Below are 15,277 nucleotides of genomic sequence, written 5' to 3'. Positions count from 1 at the left end.
GATCTTGGCGGTGTAGCGGTGGTTATCATAAATGCTATGGTGGTTGAATCCGTTACGTTTTTGAATCCATAATTATTATGATTGTTTGATTTTTAGGCAATAATTTATTTTTAAATTTGGTTGGCTTTAATTACGGGATCTCTTTTATTGTCTATTCATTTTTTTTGTCTTTATTAGCTTTAATTAGAATAATTACATTTTAAATTGTGATTGCGATTGGATAAATATTATTTATGAATATTTAGTACCATTCATGAGAGTCATTAATCATGATTTTATTGTGCCTTTAATGGGTTTTTGTTCCGGTTTGGTAGCCATTTTTATGGCTTGTTTACCAATTTGATGATCATTATATATAATACATTTAATTATGTTTGAAACTTTATTTTTTATTCCTCAATTAAATTATTAATTTTTTATCTGTCTAACCAAAGGATTTTCCTTTGGTTAGAAATTAATTAATATTTCTATATTATTTTATTTTCTATCTGTTTTTGATGTATATACTCTTTTGTTTTGCTTTTTATTAGATTTTCTATCATTTTTACATTAATTAAATTTCTATATGTGTGTGTGATTTTCTTGTATATTGATTTATATTTTGTTTTGTTTGTTTTTTAGGATAATTTAGAAGCGAGCTGTTACGTGACTTATGAGTATTCTTTTCTCATTCATTTAAGTTTTAGTCTAAACGTCTAGAGTTATGCTTGCATGAATTTCGGTTAGATGATAAATATTTTTGAAAGAAAGAAATCCTGGATGCGATTTATTGTATTTCGATACAATTCATCTACGAGTATGTAGATCTTAAAAAAAAATCACATATCACATTTTAATGGATTTTAAATAATCACAATTGAATGCTATCAAATTTTTAAACATAATTTAAAATCATTGAATATCACCAGATTTTTGTATAAATGAGAGAAAAAAGTAAAAAGAGAGAAATGTTGGTGCTAAAGTTGGAGGGAAAGTAATATTATATTCATGAAAAAAATGTTATGAGCTCCAACATGCTCTTTAAAAGAGAAGAGAGATGATGAGCTGTTAAATTTTTAAAGAGTTTCAAGGAGCCCATTGGAGCTCAATTTCTTGCCTTGCTATTTAAATTTGAAGTTAAGAGCTCATCTAGAGCCCTTTGGAAATGCTCTTAGGCAGCTAAACAAGTCGAGGGTGTAAAACAACGAAGATGCAGTTCGGCTCCTGTTACATCAAACATTCCCAAAGATAGCATAAATAGCATAGATAGATTGGGATTTAGCACTGAAAATGGATTTCCATTCTTCCTTTTTGTTTTTCTTCCAGAACACAAACCATGAGTACATGTTCAAATTCCATAAACATTTTGTCAAATGATTGGAAGATACATGGTACGGATCAATTTTAAGAAGCCTAACAGGAACTGGATACTTTCTATGATATCTGGTTTAGCCGAATATATAAAGATCTTAGAAAATGTATAGGCCGGCAAAGGACGTCAACATTGCAGTCAGAACTATTGAAACAAGATTAACAGCATTGTTGTCAAGAATCTTTAGGCCTGAGATTTTCTTCACAGTTGGTCCTGGTTTTCCGACAATCTGCAAATATCATAATTTCAGAGTCATGATTTATTGGCAAAATGGTAATCAGAAGTTTGGTGCATCAGTATATTCACAATATATTAATTTTTAGCCCACCCCTATCTCTTTCGTACATTGCTAAAAAAAATTAGACGGAGAAGGGTACAATTAACGGTTGCTTTATATAATAATGCTCTCTTCTGTTGTTGTTTCAGGAAGCTTGGAAGGGTAGGGTGCTTTGCACATTATTTAATCTTGTCCGGATTTTATTGTTTGCCGATTTATTTCTTTATTTATCTTGTATGCTTTTCTTACTGCTATTGCTAGGATTACTGACTATTCCTGTTTACTGTTACTTTTGTTATCCTCAAGCCAGCATGCAACTAAAGTATCTCGTGGACTGATAGAAGCTTTTTACCAAGGTATATTACTAAATTCCACCTGACTTCCACCATTTGTTTTAGTATGCCTTGCATGACAAGAGAATACTGCTACTTATCAACATAAAAAAAGGAGAGCATACAGCCGACTTAAGCAAACAAATTTTCTGTTACTGATCCAGTGAAATGGAGGCTCTTTTTTTTTTTTTGCTATATGAAATAGAGGCATTTTTAATTACTAAAGTTTAAAGTTGCAAAAGCTTATTTCTTAAAAGAAGTTAGTTGCAAAAGTCTTCTGTGAAGAGGTCAATTAAAATCTACTTAAAATTAAGATAACAAAAATGTAAGTGCTAATACAGTTAAAAAGGATTAGCCAATTCCGTTTATCATAGTCAACGACAGATGACTGTTTTTAAGTAGATGATGATAGAAATCATACTCAATGACAGGATTGCTCTAAACATATTAATATGTTTTGAAATCTATTCATATCAATTACGGACAAATACAGATAACAGTGCAGAGAAGCTATATATGGAACTTACCTTGTTACGGACACTACAGAATCCAGTAAATTGGAGTGTGGCCCCTAACAAAGAATCAATAACACTCCCAGATAGTCCTGCCAGAGTAGAAAGTGGTATCACCAGTAGCTGATTCAGTGATTTATCAAACATACAGTTTGTTGTAAAAAATCCCATGAGAGCAAAAGTCAGCCCAATGATGCTTCCTGCCGCTGCAGCAGCTATGAGTCCTGCTTTGGTCACTCCACCATTTGTTCCCCTTCGAACTGGCTGATAATATTGGAGGAACTGAATTAAGACAAAGAATCTATACAAGCTAACAAAGGACTTGCATGGTCCTATGCTTGAAAGTTAAGAATATGAAATTTTGAAATGCGACTGCAAGAAAATGGTTCATAACTAAGAGGCGATTGCAAAAGACATATCTTTAGCCACTTGACAAAAAAGAGAAATGAGGCCTGGAAAGTGCTAGACTTTTCCAGAAAGAAGCAGTTGACCACAGAACGGAAACCACTTTATACATGATTACCAATAATTAGTTGTCAAAACATGGTATGGAAAGTTCCTCAGATACATACTCCCTGACTTCCATCTCAAATTAGTTGTCCACTTCCACTTTCTCGCGTATTTTAAGGTGCACAGACCACCTAACTCCATATGTTATTTTTAAATATTTAAAATAAAAATAAAAATGATGGTGGTCAGTACACTTTAAAGTACGTGCACAAGTCAAAGTGGACAACTAATTTGGGATGGAGGGGGTAACTCCTAAAGGAAACTGAAGAGATGGAAAGTATTCTAAAGGAAACTGAAGAGATGGGAAATATAATATATATATCGGAAAATCAACAAATTGAAAATCCACCTTGAAGGTTGTAATTAGTCGAGGCTGTGCATCACTCAAGATCCCAAGCTCTGATGACCAAGTGTCTCCATTTGAGCAGGAATAATGGCCAATGATGCTGCCGATTAGAGCTGTTGCAAACTTGGATTCTGTTGAATCTAAGCATTTGTCTTCTGATCCGGCCATCACCCAGAACAAAATGACTAGAAGACTTGCAATTCCAGCATTAGATAGTACTTGTAGCCTGCAACGAAGAAAATTGACAAGGAGAAACATTGCATGAGAATAATAATCATATATATATATATATATATATATATATATATATATATATATTTATATATATATATATATTTATTCATTTAGACCATGCCTTCTGCTAAAATATCATCCAAACACTCTCCAGATTTCAGATAAAACAATACAGACCTTGAAGTCAAAGAAGTACAGAGATGTATAAAGATTGTCTGTCGATCTGGAAGCTACTAGAATCTTATGAAAGTTGTGGTTGGTCATATGACTCATGTCTAAAATAGAACCTCCAAACCAAGTCTTATGGAAAAAGTTAGCTACCAGTTATCCTTTATTTGGTTCTCACAGAAGAAATTCCTATTCATATACAGCGAATATGGAAAAAATTATCTTTAGTTTCCATCAGTACTAATTACTGGCATCAGTTCAGAGAACTGGATTCACTGAGTTCTAGGCTTCTAGCTACTAAAATTTCAAGTTGCTAGATATAACTATATGAAACTAGCAAGCTGCAACTCAAGTAAATATCACACAAAAACAAATTTATATTGCAGTTCTAAGACATCTGAGACCTTGTTGACGACCTAGATGACAAACTTCAATCCAATAATTATATTTGTGAATAATCCTTGGAAGTTAATTAGCTAACTCGAAAAGCAATAAAGCATGCATCAAATGTCTACATTAAAGGAAACCAGATGGGCAATTCAACCCAAGGTCTATGAACAACACTTGACAAATAGCTGCCAAATTGCAGATAACCACATACAAGTTCTAATTGTCAATAAAGAGCCGCAAGCCAGATTATACTACTAACCTGTTCGACTTACTTAACCTAGTTTTTTTTTTTTTTTTTTTTGCGATATTTAGTCAACGTTTGGCCATGCCACACCCTAACTCCACATTAGTTGACATCGACATATCGCCCTCTATTGGCCAAGATAAGCAAGCAATTGCAATTACTTGCGTACACAAGCAAAAGTACACAAAACAAATTACAAAACAGTGAGCAGAATCTAAAGCTAGTCCTCAATTGGAATGTACATCTAATTACGCAACTAAACGTATCGAAATTCATATATATACCAATTCCGCTGTCCTCCTTCTTTATACTCGGGATCAATCTTGCGCTTCTTCTCGTCTCCGAATTTCGTGAGCTTCGAGGAAGTGAAGAAGAAAACAAGCAGCATTGCTCCAAACCTAAACGATCAATTACAAAGCACTAAACAACAAATGAATTGAATGAATGAATTGAATGTAGCAAAGAGTGAGAGTTCAAGTACCTATAATTGACGGCGAAGTGGATAGTCATGACGAGAAAGCCAGCTAGAGCGCCGGAAAGGTCGAGAGACTTCTTCTTGTAGGAGCGTGCGGCGATCGCCGACGAGATTAACACTGCTATCACCGGTTGAGTTATCGGAATTTCCATTCTCGAGTCGCCGGAGATTCGCCGGAGTTGTGTTCAAGTAGTCGCCGCTGCTGAGTTAGAACACATGTATGGACTGAAGATTCTAAAGCCTCTTTTCTTTTATAAGGAACATAAAAAATATATTAATGTCTTTATTTATTATTTATTTATTATTTATTATTTATTATTTATCTTTTATAATTTTTCATGTTATAGAGTTTGACGTAATCTGTCATAAAAATTTATTCGAGTTCATGATAGTTATTTATAATCGATCATCAATATTTAAGAAATTAATAAGAGGACCTTTTAAAATATCAAAATGATAAAAAAAACTCTATTTTTAAAATATATGATTCTCATATGTGAGTTTATTTATCTAAATTTTTAATATTATTTATATCTTCTCAAATTTACTAGAGTCAAACTTGTTTAATTTTTAACAAGCTCGAAAGCAAAACAATATTGAAATTAACATCTATTTTTCACATGATTATTTTTCACATGATTTAATCTAGCAGTGATAATTATAATTTTTTTAGCAAACATTTTTAGAATCACCTTAATAGCAACGATAATTATATTTTTCTTAGCAAACATTTTGAGACTTATTAATTATACCAAAATATATTGAAGATTGTAGAAATAGGAACACACCCATATTGAAATTTGTTTGACAATTCTTGACTCTTAATGTGTGTATATATGTTATTGGCCTTGGTGTATTATTTGAAGAAGTATCTTTAGTAATTTTGATTTATAAAATGTTTTAGTTGAAAAGAGAAAGTGCAGAACCAGAATTCCAACAATGCATGCGTGGATAGCCAGAAGATTTTGTTGGCCAGCCGTTGTTTTGTGAGTTAAGCAAGAACCACAGGGAAAACGAGGAAAACGGGATTCTCGTGACTTCTTGTCATTTACTCATGCGGTTTTCTATTTATGGTTTTATTTTCCCGCTTATATTTCATCCTTTATATGTTTTAAATTTTTTCATTGAGTAATTATGACCAGTTTATTGTTTTTTTTTTTTTGATAATGAGAATGAATCTCAACGAATATGATTCAGCCATTTACCGTGATAATTCTTTCATTCAAGAAAGCTTATCATCTAACTGTCGGACATGCAAGATGCCTGGAGAAATTTAGATAATAAAACTTTAATGTCCGAAAAGAAATATCCGTCTTCTTCCAAGCATCCTGAAAATATAAAACAAAACAAACAAGAAAAATATAAGTCGATATATATGACATATTATATATTATAAAACTAAAAAATATATATCCAATAATTAAACAAGCCAACAAATTAGCACATAATTGACTCTACAGGTCAAACATTGACGCCTTCAATTAAGGCACATAAATGCCTCAATTAAGGCACACAAAACGCCCCAATTAAGGCAAAAAAAAAAAACGCCCTCAATTAAGGCCTGATTAATTAATGCCTTTCTTGGACCGATTCATGGATCTGATCCCGGAACAACCGCGGTCACCGGAATTTGCAATTACACAACCAGATGTCCAAATCTTCAACCATGAGTCGCGATGATCGGAGCAGCCAAAGCAGTAGCATTGTTAGCAGCACCGGAAATGAACGACAGTAAACGAACTATTCAGTTCACCCTGCTCATCCAAAAACAATTCATCGGACGCTCAAAACGCACCGTGCGCACACACGATCGCCACCCCAATCATCAACGCAGAGATCAAAATCGATCCATCGCTAGTCAGGAACACCACAACGATCGTTGACAGGATCAAAAGCCCTAGCGCCTCGCGATCGGAGAAACGTACGGTTAAACATTACAAACGGCTGATCCAACAGCCTGAACAGGTACAAGAAACAGCCACGAAGCGAGCAATCCAAGGAGGATGATGAGAGAGAACAGACGATTCAAGATTCTTAGGGAAACAAACTCTAAATCTCCTAATACATGTAAATTAAAATTACAAGCTCTTGAAATAACTTGGATGGAATGAAACGAAACAAGGGAAAAGTGAAAAAAAAATGATGAATGGACTTGATTTTAAGTAAAGACAGAGTTTAGGCAGGACAAGGATCAGAAATAAGGGCGAGCAGGAAAAACCGAAACCGCAAAAAAAACCTAAAAAAACCTAAAAAACCGAAAAACCGCACCGAAAAAAACCAAACCGCAAATAGAACCGAAAATAACCGAGATAAAAAACCGAAATTAGTGGTGCGGTTTTAATTTCGGTTTTATGCTAAAACCGCACCGAAATTAACCGAACCGAAATATATATATATATATATATTAATAATAATAATAGTAATAAAGCACCTTAGTCATTTTTAAACTTCACATTTAATTTTATATGGAGGTTCTTCTTCCACAGACCCGTACTTGGATACTTGCTGAGTCACTTAAATAATCGGGCCCCCAAATATTTGGAGGAGCGCTTGATTGAAAACTAGGGCTATTGTGATTTGCCACAAAGCAGAAATATTTCTGCTGTTAATCTGCTGATCAAATTTTATTATGAAACCTATTCTACTTTTTTTATTTATGTACTTTTTGAAAGCTTTTTATTTGAATTTCATGATTAGTTGATTTTGGATAATTTTATTGACTTGACATCATCTAATTTCTTGTCAAAATATGTATGTTTTAGTTTTTATTGTGTATTAAGGTTTTTTAGATGAAAGTATGTAATGTTTCCTATATTATCATATAAAAACAATAGTAAATATTAACGGAACATATTGTACATGTTCATGAAAATTATATATATATTTTTTTAAAAATCATTATGCACAAGAGTAGCAAATAATAGTGGAAAAACCGAAAAAAAACCGCAACCGACTAATGGTTAACTGCAATCGAAAAACCGTTTTAATTGGTGCGGTTACAGTTAATGATGATTAACTGAACCGAACCGCATTCATCGGTTTGGTAACGGTTAATGTCCGGAACCGCACCAAACCGCACCATGCACACCCCTAGCTCGGGTGATTCAAGCAGAACAGCCACTACACCTCTATAACTGTGTTTTAGCTCGGGTGATTCAAGCAGAACAGCCACTACACCTCTATAACTGTGTTTTTGTGTTTTGGTTGTTTCGACCAGCATTTCACCAGTTTATTGTTTTTGTTTCAAAAGAAAACTAATTTGTTATTTATCTCTTTTTGAGAAAATATATATGTTTAATACTTTAATATTATAACTTTTAAATTAGTTAAGAACCAACGGAGAGTACACGCATGCAAGTATACGTCTTTTGAATTTCACTCATTTTAAATACCTCAAGTTGGACATAAAAAAAAAAAAAACTTCTAATTGGATATGAAGAAATTCTGCTTGTTGGATGAGTAATGTGGATTGAGTTTGATATTAATAAATGTATGTTCTTATATAATAATGACATATCCAAAAATGTCGCATGAAGTTTGAAAAAAAAAATTAGGATAATATATTTCAAACACACGTAAAATCAATCAATTAACTATCATAACTTGTTATTTAGACAATTATATCTGTTTAGAGTATTGTCTATTAATATAAAAACATGTGATTTACATATCTAAATTTAAATTCAGAACAGAAGCTTCTTATTTTGTAAATAAATAATTAAAGAAAACCAAAACAATTGTATCAAACAATTCTTCAAATCAATCTTTAAATCAATCTTTAAACTGATACTATGTGCAAGATTATTTTGAATACCAGTAACCAATGCAACTGAAATATACTAGCAATTCCGGTAGAATCCTTCACAAAAGCAAACTGAACCAGACAGAGAGACCAAAGGAGACAGAGTAAAGATAAAGCCTCTTTACTAGCAATTCCACTAGAATTCTCATTGTGCAATTTGTGAAGCATACAGGACGGTAAACTTAAAACCGATTCAGTCAAGACAAGAACCAAAACTAACCCAAAATGTATTCTAATTTTAAATAAAAACCAAAACTGTTGACCAAATCCAAAACTATGTGTTCAATTAGATCTATTCAGATCACAGAACGATCAGGCATCCATCACATCTATACAAATTGTCAGCCATGGAAAAATGTTATTATTCAACAAATAAATTGATACTAGTATTTAGAATCAATTCATATCATTTGCAATTGAAGCTAACAGATATCAAAGCAATCAAACTGCCAACTGGTCAACAGATAAATTGGCGTACTCAATAACATATATTGCTTAGAGTATCTCCAACCTACAAAGTCTTTAGCTAAAAATCTCCGTGACATGTCAAAAATAAAATTTATAGATAACATGTATATATTTCACCACTCCAACGGTACAAAACCCTTGTCTATAATTATAGTCAACCTCTTGCGTTGGCTATATTTGTCGAACCTCTAGAGATGTGTAGTGATATGCCACATCATTTATTACCATATATCAATAATATATTCTATTAATAACAACATGAAACAATAAAAAGATACTATTTAAGATATAGCCAACCATTATAGCCAGTCCCATCAGAGCAGAATCTCCTTTTACATAATCTCTTACATGTCCAATTTAGCCAATTATTTTTAGCCAACACCGTTGGAGATACTCTTACGTATTCAACTCTTAAACAAAAAAAGAAAAAGATTTCAAAGGAATAACCTGCTACTAAAACTTGGCCATAATACAATAAAAAAATATATAGATTCCGTAGAAGTCACTTATTTCAATAACACCCGGCAGAATACATCAGAATTATGCACGACTTTTAGACTTTTTAGTGATTTTATTTTATTTTAACAAAAGCAGAAAAAGAATATAGGAAGCATTAGTTGAACAATCGAAGCAAGACATTTAAAGATATATCTTCTTTAAATATTGCAATAGAAGATACCATATCTCGATGACAAATAACCTAAAAGTTGTAATAACCATTGAAAGAATGGCTTTAAAGCTTATATGATGCACAAAAATACAAAACATTACCTCGAAGTTAAAAAGTTGCACAACAATAAAATCATTCAAACAGTCAACCAAATCTGCCTCGCCCTCGTCCTCTTCCCCTACCCCTTCCTCTTCCCCTCCCTCTGAATCCTGATCTACCATCATCATTAACATTGTCTTTAGCGAAACTAAACATATTCAGTTTAATAGAATCTGCCTGTGTCATTTGGGGTCCTCTTTGTCCCTGAGCATAGAGAAATCAGTTATGTCAGATTCATTTAAAACTTGCAGACAGACACGCTAAAATGATGATAACAAGTTGAAAACTCTTTCGTAATATTATATATGTAGCAGGTAGCATATGTGAATTTTCATTGTGGAATCATATATTCCTGTTAAGCACAATCAGATATATTTCAAAAATTAAAGGGAGTACATATTCTGAACATGATGTAAGGAGACTAACATGATCTTCCAAGTCAAATTGGTTTTGAAGCTGGCGTGCTAGATCCTCATCCTGCCTAACGTCAGGAATCCCTTGTTTCATCGATGAGTTTGCACTAGCTTTTCTCTTCTCCCATTCATCTAAAGTCAAGACGTTTGCCTCCTCAAATTTTCCCTTTCCTCTATGCTTCCCACCTCTAGCAAAACGATCACCTCGGCCATTATTATTCATTTTCTCAAGAAGCTTTTGTGAAGCAGCTTGATTTTGAACAGGGATCGACTCAACCACTGTAAAACATAAAAGCTACTGTGATATGCCAAACACTATAACACTACGGTAACAAAAATACATAGAAATCTAATTGATCACTGTTCTTTGGCCACTCTATGTTACAGATAATCAGACTAAGCTTTAAATATTCAGTATGGAAACATTTACACATGTCAGACTCGGAAACATTTTGTTCATTTTGCATTTTAGTGTCAGGTGTTCAAACCAAGTCTGAGTGTCCAACATGGGTACTCCAGGTGAAATAAATAATGAGTCCGCATAACACAACAATTACTCAGCATCTTAAATTGGATTTCAACTTTATAATCAAAGTCATTCAAAGTATTTTCAACTGATATCATTATTTATCTCTCCCATAGTATGTCAACTTTTATGTTGTAGTAGACAACATATATTAAAAGGAAAAAATAGAAGAAATATATGCATTTGGTTTGGGTACAACATATATGCATTATATTGCATTGAGTTACAGGAAAACCAAACCTTCTTTTGGTCTTGAATCAGAGGAGGAATTGTTTCCTTCACTCCTTTGGTTAACTGAAACTGATTCTACATTACTGTTCTTACTATCAACCTTTCCGACAGAATGCAGTGGCTCACTGCTCTGTCCGGATATAGAACCTTTATCTTTGCCCAGAAAAGCAAGGCTCGGATTATTCGAACTCCGCTCAGAAAATTCTGCATTTGTATAAGATTTTTATAAGAACTTAAACAAGAACCATGAATTAATACAAATTTTCAACAAAAAAGGGATGGAAGGATGAATCATATTTTATGCATCAATTTCATTTTAGCTAAATAAAATTTATTCTCTTTAGAGAGAAATCTGGATAAACTGTACAATGTCAGACCAGCTTACTTCCTTAAAATAACCAAATGCTTTTCCACTAGAGCAACTTACCTTAGCAGTTCTCCCCACATGTTTTTAGTCAAATATATATAGATATAAACAAAAAAATATTGACTGTCATGACATGTAAGTACAAGATTAGAAGCAGTTGTGTGGCTCTATGTTCATCAGATAATAAGAAAGCGCCAAATTAAAAAAATATATAATCAATATATTGTTGTCAAGGAAAATTTAAAAAAAATATATATATATATATATATATATAAAAGGAACACAGCTTAATAATCATAAAATGCATACAAAAAGAGTATAAAAATACTTGTACACTGAAAGTGAAGTTCAAGTTGACTAGGAAGTGAGATGAAAAAATGAAGAAATAAAGCAATCAATCTTTTTCCATGTATGATGTTTCCCAACTAAAATTGGCACCAACATTCATTCACTTACCCTGTGCCCAAAATACATGCTTATTCGGTTACCTAAGAATTACTGGAAGTCTCTTTAAACATCTTTTTCCAATTACATAGTAAGAAACTGATGGATACAGAGAGAGTGATGCACTAAACAATTTGTACTGGTATAAATATAAATAATGTGAACGAATAATTAACTAATTTTATTGTGTCCTTATATCATGAATTTCATAATATCCTATTTTTGATATAGAGTTGCATTAGCAGTTGCTAGTTTACCTTATTATTTGTTTGTGATAACATCAGAGGGTGGATAAATGGTTATTACAAGTACTCTTTATTTCGCAAAAATCCTGTATAAACCAGTACATCTTATGATAACTTTTCAGTATAAGTTACAATGAATTGATATTAAAGCTCTGGGCTTACTTCTAATCTTAACCATTACATAGTTACGCTCTGATAATTTAATTTTAATTTTGTACTTTTAGTCTAACTATACCATCCTGCATCACCAAGCAACTGCATTGCAGTGATTTCTTCGACCTTCCCTAATAACATCAAAGGCAACAACAACAATAAAAATAATAATAATAATAATAATAATAATAATAATAATAATAATAATAATAATAATAATAATAATAATAATAATAATAATAATTTATGATTAATAATTGTAAAAATATTATCATTATTATTAAATTCAGTAACATCAATAACAAATTCTGAAAATTAATTGACCTAAAAGTATTGCAAGTACTTTGCAGTCATATATGTATATTTGGCCACAAGTGCAACTAGGTCACACACAAAACACCCACACTAAATGTCTGCACACTCAGTTGGACAGTGCAGAACCATCATCCTCGATTGCAAAAAATCTTAACTGCATAAAGGTCGAGGAAAGGCATGATATAAATCAAAAGCATAATCTCTACCAAAATAAGAATGAACGTTGTACATATATACAAACAGAATATCACGAAGACCAATGCTTTTCAAGAAAACAACTTTGCAATATCCATTTAAACCGAGATCCGGTATGTAAACCAGGCCTAAGCTATCTTCACATATATAAGAAGTGCATATGAAGACATTTATACAAATGCGATTGATGGATTAGAGGAAAAGGAGAAAGTTTTCAATACTAACGAGGAAATTTTCCTTGGTTAAGCCGACGTGAAGGTGCCCCAACGTGCAATTTCTCAAACTGTGGTGGGCCCCCAGCATCACCATCATTTGTTAATTGTGCAGATGTGCGTGAGAAACCTGAATATTTCTGGTTCATTTGCCATTCTTCATAAAGCGACGGAACAACACCTCCTAATACAGTTATAACTTTCGCATTTAAGCACAAGATACCATTTCGCATAACGGCCTTATCTTCAAGACGGATCTACAAGCATGTATCATTTGTGAAGGCAGTAGCTACTTAAAACATAATTAAGAAATTGAATCAAGTTCTGCGACGTTTTAAAGGAAGGATATACTTAAAAGATATTTTAAAACCAACTCAAGTCCACTGACATATATTATTGCAAATTAATGACACGTAAAAACCAAAAAATAAAAGCTTAAAAACTTTCATGTAGTGCTGGAGTTAGTATAGCGGAGGATAACCAATCATTCTATAATCTTATAATGCAAGTGAGAATTTAATATTTTGATATAAGTGTGAAAAATATAAGTTAAAACTTGATTTTGATAAAGACTGAATAAATCAAGTAAAAGTAAAAATGTATCAGTTTGATCATCTGGTATAAAATAATAGGAAATTCTGAATACAAATATAGACAAAGATTAAGTTTCAAATTCGTCAGACTGAGGAGAAGAACTATGCAAACATTGTGACGATACACCAAACTATGTGTGTGCTTCATAAGGCCTCACTATGCCTGAGTGTTACTAAAAATCACGAGCACTATCTCGTAGCTAATTAGTAAAACTACCAATTTGTTTAAATACCTTGGTTCCGGGAACAACATCATCGGGAATGGATGGTATTTGGGTGTACTCTATAGCAGTAATCTCAGAGTGTCCATCTGTTAGCTTCAACCTTAAAAGCCTCTTGTTGCTTGAATTTCCTGAACTTTCAGCTATCATACTGCGAGATATGTCCCTAACAGCAGAAATCTGCAAAGAAAAAACTCAACCAATTAATCATCCACATCATTAGAAGTAGTAAAAGAGTCAGGGAAAGGATTAACTCGAACGTGAAACCACATGTTTCCAAACACACAAAAATGTTGATATTGGCTGAATCAGTTATTTACTCCCCAAGTAATACAGTAAAACACAATTACATTATAGTAACACACATATGTGTGTACAAGCTGAAATCTCTTACAAATCAATCACAGCTGCTGAGTTTATCAATCGAGCAAATAAATGGTATGGGGAATTTGTTAACTAGGCAAATTGTGATGACAATTATAGATTATGACTAGCAATTACATAATTCAGAAGCCAAAGAACTAAATCATACACACATATATATATAGAGAGAGAGGGAGGGAGGGAGAGAGAGAGAGAGGGAGAGAGAGGGAGGGAGGGAGGGGGAGAGAGAGAGGGAGGGAGGGAGGGGGAGGATGCCTGAAGGACTTTAGGGCCGAGAAGACGAGAGGACTTGGAGCGAAGAACAGAAGAGTCCGGCAGGGATTTAGCGGCGATAGAATTCAAGTCCATGTTACAAAGCTCGGATTCGATTAAATCAACGGTGGCCTCTCCGGCGTGAAGTGCGGAATGAACAACAATCACGGCCTTGACTTTGTCAATATCTCCAAAACACCACCCTCGTTTCGTTAGCGCTTCTATCATCTCAATCTCCGGTGATGATGACGATGAACAACTGGTAACAGCACTGCTGTCCATTTTGTTGCGCCTCACTGTTTCTCTGCGTGCTTTAGTTTCTGATGAAAACGAACACAATGTGGTCACACTGTCTTCTTGGGCTTTGCCCCCTTGTATTACTAGTGTCTTATTGGGCTGTTCTTTTTTCATATACGGTGGTATACCTTCTTGGGCAGTTGGGCTTTTCAAGCATCGTCAGTATTAGCCCTGTTCGGGCTTTTTACAACGCTTATTTACTGATACAATTCAGTTGTGTAGTTGTGTACCATGAGATAACTCTTTTAGCTAAACGAACTGATTTTAACGAGTCGACTCATTTAATTTTTAATTGAGTCTATATCTTTGTCCAAACTCGGGTCATTTAATTTCACGAATCAAGTCGAGACGGCTAGTTGGTTTAAATAGATATTAAATCTTGTTTGAGTTTTATAACCAATACTTCTACGATAAAAAAATATGCATCTCGTAAAAGCATCTCCAACCCCAAAGATCCTTAGAGCATCTCCAAAGAGGGAGCCCAAGTCCACTTACATGTGGGTCCTTTTTAATGCCACGTAAGCATCAAGTGGACTTTAAAAAAAATGGTC

The 15,277-nt window shown here is 33.3% G+C and overlaps 2 protein-coding genes across 3 annotated transcripts; both read right to left on the bottom strand.

The window, feature by feature from the left end:
• Positions 1 to 1,256: 1,256 nt before the first annotated feature.
• On the bottom strand, positions 1,257 to 5,078 carry LOC108211108 (protein PGR). Its single transcript, XM_017382618.2, has 5 exons — positions 4,846 to 5,078; positions 4,649 to 4,762; positions 3,332 to 3,554; positions 2,488 to 2,736; positions 1,257 to 1,580 (listed from the first exon to the last, which is right to left on the bottom strand). Exons 1-5 carry the CDS (start codon positions 4,989 to 4,991, stop codon positions 1,449 to 1,451), a joined length of 864 nt encoding a protein of 287 aa, XP_017238107.1. The 5' UTR covers positions 4,992 to 5,078; the 3' UTR covers positions 1,257 to 1,448.
• Positions 5,079 to 8,646: 3,568 nt separating this feature from the next.
• LOC108211002 (uncharacterized) lies at positions 8,647 to 14,783 on the bottom strand. Of its 2 annotated transcripts, XM_064088737.1 has the most exons (7): positions 14,433 to 14,783; positions 13,806 to 13,973; positions 12,993 to 13,236; positions 11,058 to 11,252; positions 10,305 to 10,570; positions 9,881 to 10,082; positions 8,647 to 8,970 (listed from the first exon to the last, which is right to left on the bottom strand). In XM_064088737.1, exons 1-6 carry the CDS (start codon positions 14,709 to 14,711, stop codon positions 9,924 to 9,926), a joined length of 1,311 nt encoding a protein of 436 aa, XP_063944807.1. In that variant the 5' UTR covers positions 14,712 to 14,783; the 3' UTR covers positions 8,647 to 8,970; positions 9,881 to 9,923. The 2 variants fall into 2 exon arrangements, with proteins under 2 accessions (XP_063944807.1, XP_017237969.1); XM_017382480.2 differs by lacking the exon at positions 8,647 to 8,970 and having other exon boundaries at positions 9,742 to 10,082.
• Between the last annotated feature and the right edge of the window lie 494 nt (positions 14,784 to 15,277).

The sequence above is a fragment of the Daucus carota genome, chromosome 3 (genome assembly GCF_001625215.2).
Source record: "Daucus carota subsp. sativus chromosome 3, DH1 v3.0, whole genome shotgun sequence".
Classification (NCBI taxonomy): domain Eukaryota; kingdom Viridiplantae; phylum Streptophyta; class Magnoliopsida; order Apiales; family Apiaceae; genus Daucus; species Daucus carota.
The sequence above is the reverse complement of the archived record's forward strand: the minus strand, read 5'-3'. Positions and strand labels throughout refer to the sequence as shown.